General features: G+C 40.5%; 3 protein-coding genes across 3 annotated transcripts in view; 2 read left to right on the top strand and 1 right to left on the bottom strand.

The window, feature by feature from the left end:
- Positions 1-15,436, top strand: part of LOC310995948 (NLR family CARD domain-containing protein 3-like) — an 84,536-nt gene extending 69,100 nt beyond the window's left edge. Inside the window, exons 6-9 of the mRNA XM_083985169.1 lie at positions 1,252-1,425; positions 1,517-1,690; positions 14,365-14,411; positions 14,564-15,436. Of these exons, the coding sequence (XP_083841295.1) occupies positions 1,252-1,425; positions 1,517-1,690; positions 14,365-14,411; positions 14,564-15,180 (1,012 nt within the window). The 3' untranslated portion in view covers positions 15,181-15,436. The remainder of the gene's footprint in view (positions 1-1,251; positions 1,426-1,516; positions 1,691-14,364; positions 14,412-14,563) is intronic.
- Positions 1-23,531, top strand: part of LOC310995914 (uncharacterized protein) — a 213,697-nt gene that overhangs the window by 118,927 nt on the left and 71,239 nt on the right. The window lies entirely within an intron of this gene.
- Positions 17,426-21,207, bottom strand: LOC310995944 (LYR motif-containing protein 9-like). The gene is made up of 3 exons (XM_083985165.1): positions 21,039-21,207; positions 17,694-17,786; positions 17,426-17,570 (listed from the first exon to the last, which is right to left on the bottom strand). Exons 1-3 carry the CDS (start codon positions 21,162-21,164, stop codon positions 17,553-17,555), a joined length of 237 nt encoding a protein of 78 aa, XP_083841291.1. The 5' UTR covers positions 21,165-21,207; the 3' UTR covers positions 17,426-17,552.

The raw sequence follows: 23,531 nt of genomic DNA, 5'->3' as shown, positions 1-23,531 counted from the left end.
CTCAACCTCTCTTCTCAACAACTCTGTCTGTAGTCCAGTGGTTAAGGTGGCTGCTTGCCAACCCCAAGGTCACTGGTTCGAATCCAAGGGGAGCACTCTTTTTATGTTATGTTGAGTTCTGCTCCCCTTCCCCACCCTCAATTGGTTACAGGTGTTCGTTAAGAGACTCATTCATTCCTCGTGCCACAGTTTGCAGCACATCATCACATTACAATGGCAACATGCTTATGTGTGTCCTCTCTGTGGCGAAGCGGCAGAGTACAGGTTTATTGATCATGAGGTCATGGGTTCGATTCCTGCCTCATTCATGTCGTACTTTCTGCTAGAGACTTCATTCAATTTCTGATCTGTAGACAAACTAATGGCACATTTATACTCTTTAATTTCTTTTTTTTAAGCATCATTGAAAAATCTCAATCTCAAGTCTCAACCTCTCTTCAGAAGTCAGTGAGCCTCTTATACAGGGATTTCTTTTACTCTTCTCTCATTGAATGTAACTATGGTGAAGTGGTTACATCAGTGGGCTGATGTGCAGAAGGTTATGGGTTCAATTCCTTCCTTGGACATGTTTCTTGTATGCCATTCTGCATGTCTTTGTCAATTTATTCTGCTAATTCAGCATGGTTCAGCAATGGCTTTCAGCATTCACACCATTTCCATTTTTGGAAATGCTTTTTCTAGTTTATTTAAAGGGCCCATATTATGCAAAATCCACTTTCTACTGGTTTTGTGGGTCCTATGTGTTCCTGTGGCCTTTCTATGACGCCTGGAGGTGAAAAAAGTCTGTTCACTCCCTAAATTGATTGCTACACTTTTTTGAGATAGTGTCTCCAAACGGGGGAATTGGAAGTGCTGTGCAGCTTGACGTCACGAAGCACCGAACTCACGTGATTCCACGTCCCGGTACTTCCTTATCCTCTTCCTTATCCTGTCCGTCATTTGACATAAAGCGGTGCGGGAGGAGCGGTCGGTACCACGGTCGCCAGATGATCATTTTGAATCATTGACTGAAGAAACAGCCGTCCGTCATTACAAATGAAATCGCGGACCGGAGAATATTGGAATGGTACCATCACAGTCACAGTTTATAATCAAATCTATCTATAAATCTATTTATACAAACTAGAACATGTTGAGTAAGAAACACTGTAAACTCTCAGGTTTGTGTTGAAATGTTGTGTATTTATGATTCTAACCTGTTATTTCCTTCATATTGAGTATGTGAGTGTTTTTCCTTGAATTCCTCTTCAGACTGAGTGGCTGTGACCTCTCAGAGAGAAGCTGTGAAGCTCTGTCCTCAGTCCTCAGCTCCCAGTCCTCTAGTCTGAGACACCTGGACCTGGGTAACAACAACCTGCAGGACTCAGGAGTGAAGCTGCTGTCTGGTGGACTGGAGAGTCCACACTGTAGACTGGAGACTCTCAGGTGAGGATCCATCCAGCTGTTTATCTGATGCCACTTGAACACAGCAGCAGGTGTTGACAGAGGGTTCCTGTGTGTTGTTGCGTGTGTTCAGTCTGTCAGGATGTCTGGTCACAGAGGAAGGCTGTGCTTCTCTGGCCTCAGCTCTGAGCTCCAACCCCTCCCATCTGAGAGAGCTGGACCTGAGCTACAACCATTCAGGAGCCTTAGGAGTGAAGCTGCTGTCTGCTGGACTGGAGGATCCAGGCTGGAGACTGGACTCTCTCAGGTATGGAGAGGCTGCTGCAGCCACACACACTGTCTGATAGAGGAGGAGGAGCTGGAACATTTTCTATGGCCCCGTTCACACCTGGTCACACCTGGTATTAACATCTGTCTCAGGTGATCCATGCATTGATGACATCAAATGCCATCACTCAGACCATATCCAGAGGTGGTGTAGGCCACAGTGAAGCTCCGCCCACTCCACTGACGTCCTCTGTCTCAGTCTGACTCGTCCCAACACAGTTTATACTGAAGCCAAAATCTCAGAGTGTTTCAAACATGAGCTGTGCAGCTTTCATCAGTCACAGTGATGAACTACTGGGATCAGGAGTTTCTCCTCATGATGACTTCAGTGTCTCATCATGACTCCCTGTGTCATATTCAGGAGAAGAGATGTCAGTGATGAAAGAGTCTCTCCAGATGTTTGGATAAGACTTTATTTCAGAGTGTATCAGGAAACATTTCAGCTGCAGCTGGTTGAACTCAGTGGCGTCATTTCAGTTTTAGACAAGGTATGGCAGGGACCAACCCCTCCCAGGGGATTCCGGGGGGGTTAAACCCCCCGGCCGAAAATGTGTGCGCATTGTAAATTGAAATGTAGCAATCTGGTGTGATTTGAGAGCAAAATCATGAAGCTTTCTCAATAATCACAATGCTACTGTATCGATTGGATGATACTCACAATACCCCACACAAGGGTTCACAATATAACTTAGTTATCTTTGGAAAATAAATCATTAGTGGTTTTACTTATTCTCAATTTCCATGTGTTTTCCATGAGTGGATAATTGGTCAAACAGTTTCCAAGTTTTCCAGGACGCGTGGGAACCCTGACTCACCTTCTACAAAGATTTTTAACAAGTATTTTCTTGTTAAAGTCCATTTGTAAATAATCTCTGAAGACAAATGAATAGGCCAGGGCTTGAAGACCTCCGGCAGGGTGGAGGATTTCTTTTTTTTAATTAAAAAAAAAAATAAATTATTAAACCAGCCGTGCTTGTTTTGTGTACCGTGGTGCAGAAAACTAGTGCATTGCAGCGGTGGGGGGGGGGGGGTATTAGCCTGTCATGCTTCAGTTCAGACCCGGGTCACAGTGTTCCGTGCTTGCTCTCTCCCACTCGACCTCACCGGGAGCGGCGGCTGCAGGTACCACTCCATAGTGCGAATCACGGGGTGGGGTGGGGGGGGGGTGTGTGTCAGGTGTCTACAGCTCAGTACGTATGCCTCCTACCTTTTGTTTTTTGCTAGGAACGGGTCTCATTTATAACCGTTGCGTACGCACAAAACGGGACTCAGGAAATGCAGAGTGAGAAGAAAGATTATGTTTTTATTATCGGCCGTCACACATTTAATTTCAACCCGTATGCGTTAGATCCATGTTGCCACGGTGATTTAATTCAACAGCGTTATTTTGCATCGGACTGGTGTTTCAACTTCTTAAAATCTAACTGAAAATTCAAAATCAAAATTCCTTCTCTATATTTAATCACCACCGTCTCCGTCATATTGTCCACTCCCAGAGCACAGGAGGAGGAGAGGACGGCGCGGCTGCATGGAATAAAGCATCCGGTCCTATCAGAGTCAATTAAATATCAAAGACTGGGAAAAAGCCACTAATCACAATCGTTACACTCTGTTTTCTTGTTATCAGTCCTGTTCATCACAAAAACCGAGAGAAAATCAGCATAAAGAAAAGCGTCATGTTCGTTAATTCTTCAGAATATATTTCAGGATGGAGGATACCACTAACTGACTCAACAAATTTTATTGATCAGTCTAATTAGGCTACTGTAAATATATAAATACAGCGGTGAGCCCCGTGCGTAATGCTGCACCGCGGCACCGCTGGAGGAGAAAGGAGGGAGAGGGTCTTCAGGGACCAACGACTGTCTGGCCCATGATGGTGACTGGTTAATAACTTGTTTCAGATTCACTAGAACTGTTGTCATTGTTGTAACTATGTGCCGAACCGGGTCCAGCATTTGAGAGGGCAGCGCACCAAAACAACACCGCGTGCGCTCTGAGCCGCTGACGCCGTTAACAGCTGCAGCAACACGTCACGCTGTCACTTTAACACCTGCAGCTAATTCACAACACCGACAGAACAACAGCACGTCAGGCTCATTGACATGCAGACCGCATTCATGTGGTGGTTTGCATTGACCATCTAGGGTTAAAACAGGGCGTGTACAGTGCGGAACGTGAAGCGGATTCAGCTGCGCACACTTGTAGGAACTCTGTGATTTGGGAAGTTTGCTTGCAAGTGTGCGTACGCAGGGTTTTAGAAGTCTGAATATTTTTTTGCGCACGCAAAACCTGGCTTTTGGGCGTACGTACCCTTTTAGTAACGATCCCACGCACAGTTTTATAAATGAGACCTTGAAAATCAACATCTCGTCCCTCTTCATGTTGATTTTCAAGCTGCTTCTCCTTAACGTCACTATTCCTTACCACGCTGCGTGTCTGTCTGTCCGTTTGTGCCCTGTGTATGTCACTCTGGTTAGCGGAGCTATCATAACCTGCTAGCGTGTGCTGCCGTCAGGTAGTAAACAAAGCCGCATGCTGCGTTGCCAGGTTTGACAGTTGCCCCCTTTTGGAAACAACATTAATTGAAGTGAATGAGAAGTTTAATGTGGATGTTTGCGTGTTCAGGCTATTTGTGTAGCCTATTTATGTAGCACATTTAAAAAAAAAAAGTTTTATAATTTAATTTTAATAGTCTTTGAGTGGTGGTTTAGTTGGGCTTTTACCTTTTTAATATTGAAAACATTGGTGACCTCAAAATCAAACTTTGTGTGCTGTTTTCTTAAAATAGTCTGATACGTTTCTCACTTCTGATTAAAGTAAAGATTAGAGTCACCCTATAGCTCAGGCTTTTGAGCCTATAAACTATAGAGCCCTATCTTATCCATTAATTCCAATATTGGGACCAGTACAGGATGTGAATCTGTCTGGACTAGAGCATGTATTGTATGGTAACACATCTGCCATCGTCTTTGCTATGTAGATAGTGTGTTTGGTTCTCGTTCAGCATTGTGTGGATCTGCAGAAATTAGGGTTTGTGTGTGTGTGTGTGTGTGTGTGTGTGTGTGTGTGTGTGTGTGTGTGTGTGTGTGTGTGTGTGTGTGTGTGTGTGTGTGTGTGACTTGCTGACAGTTTAGATCTAGAATATTTTGTTGGTGACTGCAAAAGTTGTTTGTGTGGTACAATATGTGCTGCATGAACTGTAAAATTGTGTAAAATTTGGTTTATCATCATCTACACAGAGACTGTAGACATTTCATTGAACAAGATACTGTAGGCTAAGGATACTGTAAGACTTATGTAAATTATGCGCTGCGCTGTACTAAGTTCCCTTTACACTCTGGAGAAAATATTGACCCCCCCCCCCCCCAATTGTCATTGTATAATAATATATATGGCTACATCTATGATCGACCGTGTGTGTGTGAACAGAAAATTCGTATGACTGTGTTTATAGCTGAACACGATCGATCTCTCGTTCACAATGGCCCGGCCACTTGTGGAGCTGTGCAAGAAGTTAGTGGAAGACAAAAATGCATTGGCTAAATTATCGGTTTCCAACAACCACACTAGTTACTTAAACACACACAGCCTTGCCCCAGAGTTCAAGAGACAGCTGGCTGAAAAGCTAAATAATCATTGTTAAAAATGCTGCAAATCAACTAAAATTTTATAGTAACGGATGATCAAATTTCCTTCTTTTTTTTTGTTGAACTGCTCATATTTCATGATTAAAAACCCCCCCGGAAAAAGATTTCAGGCACAGGATTTTTTCCTGCTTCAAGCCCTGATAGGCTATTTGAAGTTTATCCACTGCGTAAAAGGTGTCTGTATCCTGTCTTAATTGCCATTTCTTTTGTGTCAACAAATTATTGCCAACGTGAGTTTATTCACTGCTAATCTACAGTACATGTTTCTACAGTAAGAACAGCAAAGTTTAACAGCAAAATCAGAATAAATTTGATCTGGAAACAAATTGAAATTTTCACGGCAAGTTGAATGAGTGATTCCTCCTGTTGCTGCTGTGATTCACTACATTCAGGTAGCCTAATGTTAGACAGGCTTGCTTGGGACTTGTTTGTCTCAATTAGAAGTTTTTGTGATTTGTGACAAGATAAACAGCCTCCACACTCCACAGACAGTTGTCATTAACAAGATGACTGCAACAGCTTCAGTGTTTCTCAAATAAGAGCTTTCATTTTGTGCTCTAAGTAGCTAGTGTTAGCCAAACAAGCACTGAAATATGACTCATATTTAAGCATGTGGAATAAGTGGTAGGCTAAGTTGTTAGCAGGCACCAAGTCATGTTGATGGCTTTATAACTCACCAAGGTTCGCTCGCTCCACATTCACGTCTGCAGCACATGGAGTTATACAGTCATATGAGTTACATCGATGATGCAGCGGCATGCACTCGTACACGCGCTCTCACAGACACAGCGCACGGTGCGAGGCAGCCCCGCCCCTCAGTGAGACAGAGAGAGAGGAGCAGAGAGGAGCAGGAGCGACAGCATGGTGTTCAGTGAGAAAGAGGCAACACTATCGCGAATCCGTCAGAGAGAATTTTTTCGTAGCTACTCACAAAATCTACACCTGCTCCTGACTGTGTGTAGTGCTTGTGTAAATGTTGGAATGCACAGAAATGTTGTTTGTCACTGTTGGAAATTACAATTTTAAATCGTATTACTCTTTCTGATGTTGAAACACGTCATTTAAACATGACAAACGATTTAGGGATCGGTTACACACACACGTCAAGGCTCCATCTAATGATGATAATAATAATCTGACATAAAACCTGATTCCATAAATGTGCAGCTCATATGCGATGCAGAGTGTGTGTTGCTACACGTTGCTACACGCTCGGTGGACGCACACTTCATCCAGCTGGCACCGGTTTGGATGGAGCTGTGACAGACGGCTGGTGCTTCTGTAACAATATAACCTGCCTATACAACTTCATGTGTTGATACAACCATGCTCCTCTACAGCTGAGGCTGTGAAGAGCCTCCTCCTCCTGTGGCTGCTGTAGCTCTGTAGTTGTGTGTATTTTTTTTTCTATGTTATGGAACTATTCTGGCTTTACTTATTAAATGGTTCTTTTTTTATTCTAAGTATATTTTTTGGATTTTTTCCTTTATTTGATAGTACACAGTAGGGCTGTCAACGAATGGCAGAAATGAGGTTAGAATATTACCTCTTAAAAAAAAATCAATACAAAGAGATGGACTTTTATAGGTCGCCTGTATTTACTATTATCAGCGCATGTCAAACACGTTTTGAACAGCTTACATTACACAAAACAAACGGCTACACAATGCAAATCAGCAACGACATAGGCCTACGTGAAAAAAGACTGCGTTTTACTCGGCCTTCATCAATTCATGTCAAACAAGTTTTGTGATGACGTGAGCAAACAGCTCGCTCTGGAAACGGGATAAGAGCCGGCATGTTTTATTCCCACATCCAGTAATGATCCTTATAACGCGGATCAAGTTCAGTCACGATGAAGCAGAGGATCATCATCATCACAGCTCTCAGTGAACGGCACGATTTTTTTAATGCGCGATTAACGCTGAGAAGCTGCTTCTCTCCAGACGTGACCACACAGACAGGTGTGTGTGTGTGTGTGTGTGTGTGTGTGTGTGTGTGTGTGTGTGTGTGTGTGTGTGTGTGTGTGTGTGTGTGTGTGTGTGTGTGTCTGTGTGAGTTACTACTAAATTATTAATATTCGAATATCATATTTTCATATTCGAATTTCATTTTAATCACTCACTGATTCTTGAGAGTCGGGACAAAACATGTCCCACACAGAAAAGACTTATTTATATCAAAAATAAGGAAATAAAAAATGATTGACATACTCACAAAGTTAGATCTAAATGAATTGTGAATACTGATGTTATGTTTTAGCATAGATAATTCCTTTTTTGGGGGATATTTGTTTAATTATATGACCAGTGGTCAGACGGCCCATGTTATTTCTCCTGTCCTCAGCAATAGGTCACAATATTCACCAGCCCCCAAAAAACTTTAAAAACCTCTACAATTGTGAAAACATTTATATCAAATCAAAGATAAGGGTTATAAATGTATAAAACAATGCATCAACATGCATGAACATCTAAAAATATTTTCCACAGAAATCTGCCCATCAAAGTTGTGTCCTCTGTTTCCGTCAACTCCGTCAGATTCTTTCATAAACCTCATTAAATCAGGCAATAGCATGGCCATCTATCCCCTGAGGATCCCTTTTCATTCTCCTGGCTGTGGTGAATGCATCAATACCACACATGGTCTGTTAAAGTTGACATTTTTTTATATTTTAGATGAACAATGTCAATTTTCCTATGGTCCCAGCCGGAGCATGTCAACACCATCTCTCCCTTATGAACCATAGTGGACTCAATGCAAGTATTTTATTGAGATAATGGAGACAGCTAGCAATAGCCAAAAAACTAGCTAGCTAGCTGCAGGGCTTTTTTCTGCAGAAGGAAAAAAACATGCCATTTCATCAACTCCGTCAGAGTCAACTCCGTCAGGTTTTATGTCTGACGGAGTTGACATGTAAGCTGACGGAGTTGACAAATCCACCAATAACTGCTTAAAGCAGAAGTAAGTGATATATTTGTGTTAATATAAGTCTTAAATAGTTATATCTTCCGACAGCAATCACTTACATAGAGTGTTTGGACTGAAACACGGGTCTGAGTCCCTCTGCTCTGCTCTGAGCCGAGGAGAAAACATTTATCGTATCCTACAGTTTTTATCCAATGAGGAGAGAGAACGGCATGCAGGGCTGTGTGTGCAGCCAAGGGACGCCGTGAATGTGGTGACGTAGGGACGAGGACTGTTATGGTGCGTTCAAGGAAACTCGTATTTTTCCGACCGTGAAGTCGTATCAGTTCGATCTGGTACGAGTTCACGGGTCAGAAGTTACGAGTGGCCGTTATAGTGACTTTCACCGGTAAAACAGGTCGGAAAAACACGAGTGGGTTGCCTGGAACGCTACAAAGTCGTAAGTCGTGACTTGAGGCTGTAATTTACAATTTCAAAAGCCTGCCTGGAACGCAGCATTAGCGAAAACGACCGGACCACTTACTTCTGCTTTAAATGTGCTAATATTATACTTTTTTCAAATATAGTAAAGGAATAGAATGTTATTTCAGGGGTTTATCTGCACATTAATGTAGGTATATAGAATGCAATTACATTATTTTACAATATAGTTATGATTTGTAGAGCACGGCCAGACTGTGGTCTGCTTATTGAATAATTTTCTTCTCTTTTCTATCTGCTTATTATTGGATGACTTTCCAGCACATGTGTTATATATAGCACTTTTCTACATGTTTGATTTATTGATTGATGTAAAATGTTAAAGGTACAGTGTGTAGTTTTCACTATTGAAAATATACACACTTCTTATAGAGCAGGGAAGAAGTTCAGTGTTGCTTTTTCAAATCAGTTTACTTGGACCATCATACCAAAAGTGCACCTGTGGTAATTTTGTCTTGATATATTTTAAGACATGATCCATAGGATCTGTGTCCAGAATGCCACAGCATCCAGTCTCTTTGACTCGGACCGTGTGCAAAACCCTGCCTTTCCACCATCATTAGTGTAATATATGCAGTACAGTGTCATCTGTGGCAGATTTGTCCAAAACAGACACATCTTCCAATCAAATGCTAGGTAATGTGACATTATAGAAGGGCAATTGTGCAATTTGTTATAGTTTGAAATGGTGTATTTACAGTTTTGTTAAATATGTTCAGTAAGACAAGGGATTGCTATTTCTTAATTTAGTGTTACTTCCATCTATTTAAAGGTCCCATATTATGCTGTTTTTCAACTATTTCACATGGTTCTAAGTTGTCCTACCATATTGTATTCCTAGTGTATTGTCCCCAAATCAATCTGCAGCTCTAGATCTCAGCAATCTAAAAGTGTCTCTCCAGAGCTCTCCTGAGAACGAGCCATTTCTGTGTCTGCACCTTGAAATGCAAATAAGATGAGTAAACCACGTCCACTCCACACCTGTCACGGGGAGAGGGTGTGGTTTTCACTACAGGTACATGTGCTAATGTTGACATTGGGACAGGGGTTGGGCATTGATTTCCGAAAAAAAAAAAAAGTTTCTGAGACTCTTATCTTGTCTGAAAAAATGTAAAAGTCCCTTTTTTACTGTGGCAGAAGGAGAAACATGGACTCCTACTACCATCAGAAAGTTCTGTGTGAAACTGTCAAATAAAAAAACAAGTGAAACTGAGGAGCAGCACAAACTGCACGGTGCGACTGATGAGAAGTTACCGGAGAATATTGACGTGGTTTTGCGCCGGGAGAGGAGACTTCCTCGTTCAGATGTCTCTCATTCCGTGATTAGGACCGCTGCTCTGGTGAGAAGCGGTATCATTCCAGTATTCTCTGATCCGCGGTTTCATTTGTAATGACAGGCGGCTGTTTTTCAATCAGTGATTCAAAATGATCATCTGGCGGCCGCGGTACCGACTGCTCCACCCGTATCTACCGCATCTTCATGTCAAATGACGGACGGGAGAGAGAGAGAGCGTGTGTGTATGTGTATGTGGATGGGGATGGGGAGGGGGGAGGGGGGAGGGGTCGCGACTGTCGCTGTTACGGAAATGCCTCACCGGGCGGAGCTCACGTTTTTCCAGACTGGCCCAGGGGGTTTATTATGAAGTATCGGGAGATGAAGTCACCTGAGTTCAGCGCATCCTGACGTCAAGTCTGCCAGCACTTCCAATTCGCCCGTTTGGAGACACGATCTCAAAAAAGTGTAGAAATCAATGAAGGGAGTGAACAGACTTTTTCCACCTCCAGGCGTCATAGAAAGGCCACGGGAACACACAGGACCACTACAAAACCTGTACAAAGTGGATTTTGCATAATATGGGCCCTTTAAAAAAAGCTTTTGCTCATTGATCAGAAATGCAAATACAATTTTGTCAACTCCGTCAGATCTTCATCAGCACCGTCAGATACATGTTTTTGTAATTTTTTGGGGAAACAAATAATTCTTTCTTCAGTTTTTGTTGTTTAAGTAATAAAGGATCATCAGATCTACATCCTCTTGTGTCTTATTCACTTTAGGATTTTTTTCTATAGTGGCAAAATAAAAGATAATGTTTGAAAATGCTCATTTTTAGAAATCTGTGTATTCATAACAGTGTGAAATTAAACCTTAAGTTTATATCTTACTTTTTATTGCATATCAGAGTAACTAAACACTATTAAAACATGCATCAGAACTTAATATTCTTGATAGGCTATTATAATTATATTATTATATACCTTTAGTGTGTCTGACGGAGTTGACACAAATCAAGTCCTTAAGGTAAACATGTGAATTTGTTAAAAATGTTTTTGAACCTCCAGCCTGCACCTTTACATGGTGAAATAGAACAGATCTTTATCTACATGAATATATAACTCTAATCAATATAGTGTACATTTTCAAAAAAAGTTTTTCAGAACGTGTTTTGTCCCGACTCTCAAGAATCAGTGAACTATAATTCTAATATACATTGGAATTTCAAATATTCATTGACAGTCCTAGTACACAGTAGAGACGGACAGGAAAGGGGGAGGCAGAGAGAGGGAATGACATGCAGGAAACGACTGCCCGACGCGGGATTCGAACCGGGGCCGATGCTTATGATCAAATCTGAGTTTCCTGCACCGTTCATGAATCTGGAGTAGAGTTTCAGTAGCGTGAGTTTGTGCAAATCTACACACGGATTTACTAACGTTTCATGAATGAGACCCACTCTTCTTCTTCTTCTCCTCCACCTTTCCTGGTGCATTGTGGGATATCTGGGCTGGTCAGCTCCACCTGTTGTGTCTTCATCTTCTTTGCTGTGACGTGTGTTTGTGCAGCTTGAGAGTCAGAGAGTGAAAGTGTGTGTCTCACACTGCAGTGACATGACATGGAGAAAAGACATGATGAAGTGTTTCCTCCTGGTCTCCTCCTGCTCTGTATCATCACTAGATAAAGACTCCAGCTCCTTCTTCTCTGTGCTCAGTGTTCATCCAGACATACCAGCCTCCATGTGAACACAGTGATAAAACAGTGTGTGTGTGAGAGCCATGTAATGTCCATGTGTGCATGTGTAGCAGTTGTGAAATGGTTGCTTATAGGCTGAAGGATGACAACACCATGGATCTGAGTTGGTTCATTTATTCTGCAAAGGCAGCACAGGGGCAGAGTCAGGAAACACACAGCTGCAGGTAGAAACAGTCTGCCTCCACAACAAGAGCAGCCAGAGTTTGTTCCTCTTTTGCTGCTCTTTACTGTATTGTATGTCACAATAAAAAATAAATGAATACAAAAATAAATGGATAAATAAATAGTAATAATAATTTTAGAGAAAAGATACTCTCCTGAATAGAAACTAAAATAATCACATGGAATTAATATGTCTATAACCCACTTGTAAATAATAATCATTAGAAAAACAGAATAAAAATCACCATGAAATTATCAAATAAAAATATTCCATACTTTTCCTCTACACAAGGACAATAATAAAAACTAGGGATGCACGATAACATTTTTTTGAAACCGATACCGATAACCGATAACTTTCTGCTTCCGAAGGCCGATACCGATAACCGATAACCGATAACCGATAACATACTTGGAGATAAAAAAAAGACTAGTGAGGACCTAACATATATCATGACATCAATACTATAAACAAACCAAAAACAGTTTTGACTCTTTAAATGAAGATATTCTATTAACAAGCCTTTCAAACATTCTGCTAAAAGATATCAGACAAAACTATTTGATATCTCAAATGAACATCTATTTAAATAAGCTGCATTACTTATTGATATAAAAATGAAAGACTCTAGAACTGATGCAAATACTTTGTGTTTATTTTAAATGAGTAAAATAAATAAATAAAATAATGCAAATACTTTGCATTATTTAAAATAAATAAATAAAATAATGCAAATACTTTGCATTATTTTATTTATTTATTTTACTCATTTAGAATAAATACAAAGTGGGAAAAGTGCATCCCACAAGTTAAAAAAGAAATGAATAACTTTTCAGAGAGGGGGAGAGAGAGAGACAGACAGACAGACAGACAGAGTGTCTGTGTGAGAGGGGGTGGGGGGGGGTGCAGGGGTGTGTGTGTGTGTGTGTGTGTGTGTGTGGTTGAGGGGTAGAGAGAGGGAGAGAGTGTCTGTGTGTTTGTGTCCCGGTGGCTTCTTACAGTTAGCTTTATGTTGCTAGCGTCGTTAGCATCGTCCTCGTAGCTTTAAAAACTCCGTCGGAGCGACGTCATGTTGCAGGTGACTGACCAGGTTTGCTCGCGCTATTTTCCCTCCTCGTGGAGCTTCCTCGGAACATTTATTACAGACATCAAGCGGACTGTCTTCTTTATTATCGTCCCACATTAGCGCCGTCATGTTCTGTGTTAACCCAGTACGCACATTGTGCTGCGTTCACGTGTTGACGGGAGTTCCCAGTTCCCGTTTTGCGAGCCGTTCTTCAGACCTTTTTATGTTCATATTTCTATGGTTTATGTGTAATAAGGGTAATTGGGATAAGTCAAGTCAATTCAGGCAACTACCAAAATTATGACCGAGTTGACGAGTTGTTTTCCGAAATGAGGGACTACTCTGATTTCAGTCAGAATATTGTTTTTCCGATTATAGGGAGGCCACCTGAACGCAGCATTCACTGCAGGCAGCAGGTCTCCTGTAGGAGTAGAGCAGAGCGCTCTGAGTGAGAGCGCTTCCAAAAAATAAAAGACCCATACCGCAGTGCTGACAAAAAATATATAATAAATCTTATCGGGCCGATAAGTTATGATATCGGATTTATCGAAATGACGTCATAATTTCCTGATATCGGGCCGATAATTATCGGACCGATAACTATCGTGCATCCCTAATAAAAAGTGAAATAATGTGTGCTCTAGTGACGTTTTTACAGCTCTGACCAGACTCAACTCTCATATATTTACCACAAACACATCTCAGAAATCACATTTCAAAGCATTTTTCAGACAAAAGGCACCTGCAAAGGCAGCACAGGGGCAGAGTCAGGAAACACACAGCTGCAGGTAGAAACAGTCTGCCTCCTACGACAGGCCACAAAACACACACACGGCAGACGTCACGTTAAACCCAAACTACAGCCGCTTTTTCACCGTAAAACACAATTAAAAACACGGCAACACATTAATAAAAGCTGTCGTTACTTTAGCGCACAGTTTCAACCGCATTACATGACAGTTTAAGTGCATATTTTACAGAGCAACGTGAGAGCTTCACAACACGTCTTACCACAACAAGAGCAGCCAGAGTTTTGCCGGGAGTTTGGTCCGACGTCGCCCACGTCCCCCTTAGTGTGTTACCCCAATATCGCTCCCCCTTGCTACAGGTGAAGATGGAACTTAGAAATAGAAGTGATATAAAACAAAGCAGGAAATTCTAACTTGTTTTAGATAGTGTTAGCATCGAGCAGGTTTTGAGAATGTTCACCATAATGAATGATAAAAATAAAGAAATAATGACTATAATGAATGATCAGATGAATAAAACAAAGTAAAGATTGACCCAGCTACACATGCTGACAGAGAAGGTGCTGCTCTGACCCCCCTCCTCCTTTCAGGGTGGAGCCTGCTGGAGTCCCATGGTTGACACCAGGTCTGAGGAAGTGTAAGTCTGTTTTTACTTTGATTCATGGAAACAAAGCAGCACATTCAACCATCTTCACACTGTCACATCACTGACCTCATGAGTCTTCATCAAACTGTCAATAACTGATCACATGATCAATAACTGCAGCTGTGTCTTGTTCTCTCCATCAGATTCCTGTCCACTCACAATCGACACAAACACAGTGCACAGAAAGATCAAACTGTCTGACAACAACAGGAAGGCGACACATGTGAAGGAGGATCAGTCATATCCTGATCATCCAGACAGATTTGACTACTGGCCTCAGCTGCTGTGTTCAACTGGTCTGACTGGTCGCTGCTACTGGGAGGTCGAGTGGAGAGGAGACGTTTTTATATCAGTGAGTTACAGAGGAATCAGCAGGAAAGGAAACAGTGAAGACTGTTTGTTTGGAAGGAACGATCAGTCCTGGAGTCTGAGATGCTCTGATGATGGTGGTTACAGAGTCTGTCACAATAACAGACAGACATATATCACCTCCTCCACCTCCTCCTCCTCCTCCTCCTCCTCCTCCTCCTCCTCCTCCTCCCCCTCCTCCTCCTCCTCCTCCTCCTCCTCCTCCTCCTCCTCCTCCTCCTCTGTCTCTAACAGAGTAGCAGTGTATGTGGACTGTCCTGCTGGCTCTCTGTCCTTCTACAGAGTCTCCTCTGACTCACTGATCCACCTCTACACCTTCAACACCACCTTCACTCAACCTCTCTATCCTGGGTTCTGGATCGGTTACGGTTCCTCAGTGAGTCTGTGTTGAGTGAAGCAGAGTCTCCTCCTGTCACAGAAACCTTCTCACTGTTGAACAGACAGTTCAGTCTCTACATGTCTGTCTCTGTCTCTGTCTCTCACTCACGTTTTCACATTCATGGATTAAACCAGTTGATGTTTTAAACTCTTCTCAGTGATTCTTGTAAACTTCTTCTTGTTTTTCAGGTCCCAATGATTTTTCTGTTGCCATGACGCTGAGTTCATTATTAAACTGTGTTCATCTCTGTCCTGTAAACAATCTGATGTGAAATAAACAAAAACATGATGTAAAAATAATCAGTAAATAAATGAATGAATAAACAAACATGAACATGTCGACATTTATTACTGGATTTATTTTGAGATTCATTTCCTGTCAGATTTTTATTTATTCATTTAAGGATTTTTTTTATTTATTCATCAAGTTTTGACTAAAATGTCTCTCCATAGGCGTCGATGTCTTATCAGTGTCTCTGCTGGTTCTCTGTGTTTCTCCACACTGCAAAAATTCAAAATCTTACAAAGAATATTTGTCTTATTTCTAGTCAAAATAAATCTAATTATACTTAAAATAAGACTCATCACATTTAAAAAGCAGCTTGTTTTTAGACACTTGTGTAACCTAACCCTACATCCCAATCAGCACAGAATGACTGATGAGTTTATCAATACAATGTTCAGCATGAGCCTATATCCAAAAACCAGTGGAGCCAGCAGAACCACAGCCCAGAATAACCTTCACAACACTCTCTGCCTGTTCAACAGTCACGCTGCTAGGATTAGCCACAAGCTAACATGAAGCTATCAAAGTGAGTGAAAAGCTTTTCCGTATCAATGAACTTGTCATGTATCTCACTCAGCATCATCACAGAACATCAGCAGTTGTTGTCTGGAGCAGATCTTCACATGTATGATCAATAAAGTCACCTTTAACCCTCAAATAGAAAGTTAGATTAACGGAGCTCAGTACAAGTCAACCTACCACGAGACTCCCACAGCAGACTGTTGCCTAGAAACGGGTCAACCCGCCAAGTCTGCAGGGGCTCGTTAGTGTGGCCTTTCAAAATAAGAGCTTCTAACTCATAGATCATAATAAATACATAAAAAATAAATAAAGGAGTGAACGACTTCATATTGTAACAGGCAGATAAATAATAATAATAAACTACGTGTAGTGCAGCTTCCATAATAACAGAATTACAGTTAGTGGAATTACTAACTCCTTAACTCTGTTACAGCAGCAAGTACAAGACAAATAAATAAAACACATTACAGCAGAGTGAGGACAGAGGAAAGCATCAATGTGTTTAGGAATGACTTGGAAACACTTTATAATGAAAACCATATTGACAATGTATATGGAACATTTGAAGAATATTCACATCATGGTTAAACAAAAAGTGTCCAGTGAAACAACAAAGCAGCAAACTAAAGTCTATAGATGGACCATGGATCATGAAGGGATTAGGAAACGCCTGTCAAAAGACAAATACACTCTACAGAGAATTTATTCAACAAAGAACTAAAGAGGCAGAAAATAAATGTAAGTATCAGAATGAGTGAACCAATATTATAAAGCTCTGTAGAAAAGAAAACTATAGGACAATATTTATTAATATCAGGCAAATACTTGAGTTTAACTATAAATGCATATAACTTCAATACGTATATAAATAATAACACAAACAAGTGTGAGTATACTGTGGCTGCATTGACAAATACACCAAAGTTATCAAACCATTCTAAATACATTGACGTGACCTCAAAAGTCACAATTTTCAAGTTGTTTTTCACGTTTTACATACCTGTGGAACAGTAAGAAAGTGTCTGACTGTCTCAAACACCATTTTATTCTGCCTCCTAGTGTATGGGAATGGGATGGGCTTGAGTCAGGAGTTTCTCACTGAACCTGGTATCACAGTGCCACCTATGGTCACAAAGTGGAACGACAACAAAATGACCTGTATGGGAGTCTGACTCAGGATGTAACTGAAATAAATGAAGATAAAGAGAAAGAAGAAAATAAAAAATAAGTTGTGTGTGTGTGTGACATCCTACTAATGAGAGGCTCTTTTTGCTGCCCTCTACATATAACGTGAAGAGGCTGAGAGAGACGTTTACCCTGACTTGTTGTGTCCTGTTTGTTAAGAACCAATAAAACCATTTAATAATAAAAGTGTCAACCCTCATGTTGAATAACCTCTGTCCTCACACTGTCAATGAGACCAAGGAGCCACAGTCAGTGAGAACAACTTTATTTAAAAATATCAAACGTCACTAAATCACATTTCAGTCTGAACAGTTTTTACACTGATATGAATATTGATCTGATAGAAACAATGAGCTTCATAGTTGATGTGAGCAGCTGCTGCCTCCTTCTCCTCACTTCTTCTTGGTGTACTGCAACCACAGAGAGGAGAGACTGACGTGTGTTGCTCTGTCTGACAATATTATTATTATTATTATTATTATTATTATTATTATTATTATTATTATTATTATTAATAATAATAATAAACTCACTTTATCTAGAATCCAGTCAGCGTCTGTTATCGCTCTCTGGATGATCATCTGGATCCTCTCTGGGTCGTCCTCATCTGAGTGACTGGTGTAACCCTGGAAACACAAACTCATCAATCAGGACACTTTATTAATAATATTATCATCATGATTATCATTATTATTTCTCTGGTTTGAGTTTTTCCACTGTGTTTCTTTCCTTCATTTTTAAAATCTAAATGGAAGAATTGGACGTTTTGGACGAGAATAACTGATAATAATGAAAATAATCCTCAATTTCAGACTTAATCCTGGATTTTCTCAGGTTTTCCTGATCTGTGAGTGAATGTGTGAATGCAGCAGCAGCAGCAGCAGCAGCAGCAGCAGCAGGGACCGGAGGAGATCAGACAGGCGATCAGTCATTGTAGTGGCTGTTTGTGGAAACTAAGAAAAGCTTCAAATCAAACTTTAAACCCTAAAGAATCAAAGGGCCACTGCTGCACCATGGGTCGTGGTGTAGACAGCTGAGAGAAACATCATGACCATGCAAAGTCCAGTTTTAACTACAAATGTGGTTTATTTGACCAGAAAGGAGCAAGAAAAGAACAAAACAAAACAAAACCCATCAGCCCACCCAGGTGCATGCTGGTCCCTCACTGCAGCCCTACACATTTATTCTCTGGTGACGTGATCAAATGAAATAAAACACCAATAATAAACAGGAGAACACCTGAACTACACAAATAATAAACTAACAGAATCTGATCAGAGTTAAATCAAATAAATCAATTCAGGAAAATCTAATCTAAACTAAATATTAAAGTAAACAACACTAAATACAAACAATGAATAAATAAACAGCTGCAACAGTTTGTGTTTGTTGACGTGTGTTTACTACTGCTGGCTGTCAATCAAACCTCCCTCATGGATAATAACCTGTAGTGACATCATCATCATCATCATCATCATCATCATCATCATCATCATCATCATCATCACTGTTACTTTAAAGGACAATTTCACTCTGGGCTGTATGTTCTTAACATTTTAGGTCTAACAGAAGGAATCTGAAGGTTTCCAGTTTAATTTCTCCTGTTTTGCGGTAGTTATGGTCTGTCCCCGCATCGCCACGGCAACGATGAATGGGAGCGGATTGAAGTTCTGCTGCTGAGGCTGTTTCCATCCCTCAAAGCCGCAATTTTTTTCCACAGACAGTGTCAGACGTCGACTCAAACATGCGCCAAGAAGTTTTTTTTACTTCAAGTCCAGAGTTGATATTCCTGTGTTTACGACACAAACGGGAGCTTCCCACTGCACCTGAACACACCAAGCGTCAACTTGGGTCTCGACTCCGCCAGACTTTGAATTAGATCTAGTTTTACAAACATGTCGGCTTGTTGAAGTAAATAAACTTCTGGCTGCATGTTTGAGTCTCCATCTGACGCTGTCTGTGGCTTTGAGGGATGGAAACAGCCTAAGCAGCAGAACTTCAATCCGCTCCCATTCATCGTTGCCGTGGCGACGCAGGGACAGACACAACTACCACAAAACAGGAGAAATTAAACTGGAAACCTTCAGATTCCTTCTGTTAGACCTAAAATGTTAGGAACATACAGCCTGAGGTGAATTTGCCCGGAATTGTCCTTTAATGTTTTCCTCCACGTGATGTTGAAGATGAAATGACAGTGACAGTAGTGACTCCTCCCTCCCACCGGAGCCCCACATATTTATTCTCTGGTGCCCCGACGTGGAGAAATGAAATAAAAACACAAAGAACAAACAGGAAAACAAACGACAAACTCACTGAACACTAACAACATCTGATCAGGATCAAATCAATCAATCAATTCAGGATCATCAAATCTAAACTCAACACTAAACACGACCAATAAACATGTGACACCATCAGACTGTCCATCTAACCAGTCTGCAGCTCCATCCAGCTTCTCTCTGCATCCTCAGCTCAGAAACCGTCACTAGAGAGAGTCCAGCATCCGTCAGCAGAGGTGTGTGTGTGTGTGTGTGTGTGTGTGTGTGTGTGTGTGTGTGTGTGTGTGTGTGTGTGTGTGTGTGTGTGTGTGTGTGTGTGTGTGTGTGTGTGTGTGTGTGTGTGTGTGTGTGTGTGTGTGTGTGTGAGGGTCACCACGAACAACATCAATTAATAACTTTTATGATAAAAAATTAGAATTTAGATATCAAGAATACGCTCTCAAAAATATATCAAATACTAGGAGTCAGTGAAGAAACACAAGACCTAATTAGGACAAAGTGGAATCAAGATCAATCAAGTACAAATAGAAGACGACGATTGGAAAAATGCTTATAGCACAATACACAAAACAACAAGTTCTGGATATTGGAGGGAATTCTCATGGAAGGTATACACACGTTTTTTCATTACTCCAAACATACAGTCTAAATTCACAACATCCATTACCTCAGACTGTTGGCGAAATTGTGGGGAGCACCATGCGAACCACTCACATATTTTCTATTTTGTCCATCACTAAAACCTTTTTGGAAAAAAATTATGGAATCTTTCTTTTCAATTTTCCAGTTTAAAAAAACACTGGAACCGAAATGTCTAGTTTTAGGAATAACACCAGCCGAACTTACAACAGAAAAAGACAAATATTTATACAGAATACTTAGAATAACAGCTTTGAAACAAATCACAAGAAATTGGCAAAAATCTATCTCACCTTCTTTTAATAACTGGAAATGAACTGTAAACAGTATTCTGGAAATGGAAAAAATTACATACAGAGTCAGAAAACAAGAACCAGAATGTCTGAAGAGATGGAATAAGTGGTTTGATTATATAAATAAATAAACGGATGTTTTCAGCTCTGAAGAAAGGTTTATTAGATTTCTGAAGAGAACAAATCTATGTATGTTGCAATTTTTGTTTCTATCTTATGCCCTTTTTTTTCCCCCAACTGTCTTTGTCCCACCCCCCCCCCCCCTTTATTATTAATATTCCCCTTAAAATTATATATATTCATTTTTTATTCTTCTTTTTTTTTTTTTTTTTGAATCCATCTATTTTTCACTTTTTTCTTTGATGTTTTTCACACACACACACACACACACTAAAAAATGTTTTAAAAAATGTCATAAATGTTGCAGGAACGTGCCAGTGACTGATAAGATATGTGCTGGAATATGAACTTGAATTCTGCAATAAAGTATAAAAAAAAAAAAAAGAAACTAGAGAGAGTAGAGCATCCGTCTGCAGCGTTACACCTGTGTGTGTGTGTGTGTGTGTGTGTGTGTGTGTGTGTGTGTGTGTGTGTGTGTGTGTGTGTGTGTGTGTGTGTGTGTGTGTGTGTGTGTGTGTGTGTGTGTGTGTGTACCTGAGCAGCTCACCTGTCGTACGGCGTGTCGATAGTGTTGCTGCATGGCCGTGTTGGGCAGCAGCCTGCAGCACCTCAGGAGATATGGATAGAGCTGCAGCGGGGTGTGGACCAGCTCTGCTCCAGCTAAAGGTGGCATCCCCTCCTCCTGTGGAGTCACAGACAGCAGCTCTGAGCTTCAGCAGCTTCACAGTCACAGTCAGGAAGAAGAAGAAGAGGAAGAAGCTCTCAGAGATGTAACACCTGCTCAGGTCTATACAGCTACTGTTAGCTAACACACTAACACTTTAACACACCAGCAAAACCATCAGTGAATGGAACAGACGTCCAGAGCACCTCAAAAACACCACTGCACTGCAAAAACTCTAAATCTTTCTGAGAATGTTTGTCCTTTTTCTTGTCCAAATGTCTCATTTCTAGTCAAATCTAATCTCTTTCCATTTAAAATAAGACTCATCACTTAAACATTGACTTGTTTTTAGATCATTTTCACTTCTTTCAAGCAGATTTTCACTTGAAATTAGTAGAAAAATCTGCCAGTGAAACCAAGTTTTTTGTGCTTGTAATAAGAAAGAAAAACTTGCTCCACTGTCAGATTTTTCTACTTATTTCAAGTGAAAATCTGCTTGAAAGAAGGGAAAAGTGTCTAAAACAAGCTACTTTTTAAGTATAATGAGATTAGTTTTGACTAGAAATGACATTTTGACTAGAAATAAGAAATATTCTTGGTAAAATGTTTGAGTTTTTGCAGTGTGACTACCTCTGTTTTACTCGTAAGGTCAGAAACTGGATTGTGAGTCAGCAGTCGTGGAGCCCTGTACATAGGAGACCAGTAGGTACCAGTAGGGATGAGACCCTGGTGGGCAGCCTCGTCCAGAGGTGGGTAGTAACGCACTACATTTACTGTTACATTTACTTGAGTAACTTTTTGGATAAATTGTACTTCTAAGAGTAGTTTCAATGCAGCATACTTGTTACTTTTACTTGAGTAGGCTATATAGTGCACACAAAGAGCTTATGGACAGTTCATAGATCTTTCAGAGATAGGCCTATGTAAGTTATTGTGGCTGAATTTGTCTTCATTTATGTTACTTTGTAAAAAAAGGGGAAAAAAAGTCATTTAGGCTATTGTCTTAGTTGTTAAATGTTGTTCTTTGGCAATATCTGGATTCTTTCATTGCTATTATATGTTTGTGTATTTGATGAGGCCTACTACATTTACACGCTGATCATTAAAGGAACAAATCAGAGGTTACTCAGCAGTTACTCAGTACTTGAGTAGACTTTTCACCAAGTACTTTCTACTCTTTCTCAAGTAAATGTTTGAATGACTACTTTTTACTTTTACTTGAGTAACATTATTCTAAAGTAACTGTACTCTTACTTGAGTAGAGTTTTTGGCTGCTCTACCCACCTCTGGCCTCGTCCCTACTGGGCATTCTCAACCTGACAACGCAGTGCCAGCATCAAACTGGAACTGCATTAGGTCACCTTGGTGGGTAGCTCCATCCCTGTGGAGCTCCACTCAGGTCCCTTCTCCTCTCCTACAGATTATTGTCACTGAACAATGAACACTTTATGTGAAATCCTATGTACTTGAATGTATTTGATTTATTTTAAATACCCAGAACATCCCTGCACACTTTAGATAGGCACTCTACTTTATGAAATATCCTATGTACTTGAATGTATTTGATTTATTTTAAATACCCAGAACATCCCTGCATACTTTAGATAGGCACTCTACTTGTCACTTTGCACTTTATGAAATATCCTATAAATAGCCTACTTATTTTAAATACTCACATCATTTTTTTTTATTCAAAACTTTGTTTCACATTACAAAACATTTTTTCAAAATAATATGCAATATATAAAGCACATCTATATTATAATACGCCAGGGGGAATTTATAAGTTTACAAAAAAATGTTCAAGTTTTCACATATGTTGACAGTTTTATTGCTTTCTGGTTGCTTAAAAATCTGATGGAGGTTGTGTATTGCTTGAGCTCACCGCTAAGAGCAATAAAGGAGGGTTGTTTAAAATATTTTTTTAATGAACTTATATTTCAGTTTAAACTCTCTGTTGTCTCCATCGGTGTCTCTCAGACGTCTTCTCCTCCTCCGGAGACTTTCCATAACAAACCGTAGTCGGATCATGGATGTGTTGAGTCGGATGTGTCGTCATCTGTTTGTCTGGTGTCATGTTTCCACCACACGGAGCGGTGTCGCCCCCTCGTGTCGCTTCATGGAGTCCTGCAGCGTCCTGGAGGAAACTGGAGATGAGTTCAGACACAGAGTCACTGACAAGCGGCGGACTGGAGATCGATATTATCATTAATGTTTTAACTCTTTATGGTTCAGTAGTAGAAATAAACAGCAGTAAAAACACCAGTCTGTCTACTCAGATTACAGAAGTGAAATCTCAACCGGAGCTTTTTTTGTTGTTTTATTGAAGAACAAGAACGAATAAAGTTGATTATGTTAAGTTTAATGAATCTTGAA

Source organism: Trachurus trachurus (genome assembly GCF_905171665.1).
Source record: "Trachurus trachurus genome assembly, chromosome: 13".
Taxonomy (NCBI): Eukaryota; Metazoa; Chordata; class Actinopteri; order Carangiformes; family Carangidae; genus Trachurus; species Trachurus trachurus.
Note: the sequence above shows the minus strand (reverse complement) of the source record. Positions and strands in the feature narration are given on the sequence as shown.

What these genes read in the sequence shown, in the direction of transcription:
- LOC310995944 (XM_083985165.1), bottom strand. Translation starts at nt 21,164, where the DNA reads ATGCCACCTTTAGCTGGAGCAGAGCTGGTCCACACCCCGCTGCAGCTC. An exon ending in ATCGACACGCCGTACGACAG is followed by an intron (nt 17,787 to 21,038) that starts GTGAGCTGCTCA and finishes TTGTGTTTCCAG; the next exon opens with GGTTACACCAGTCACTCAGA.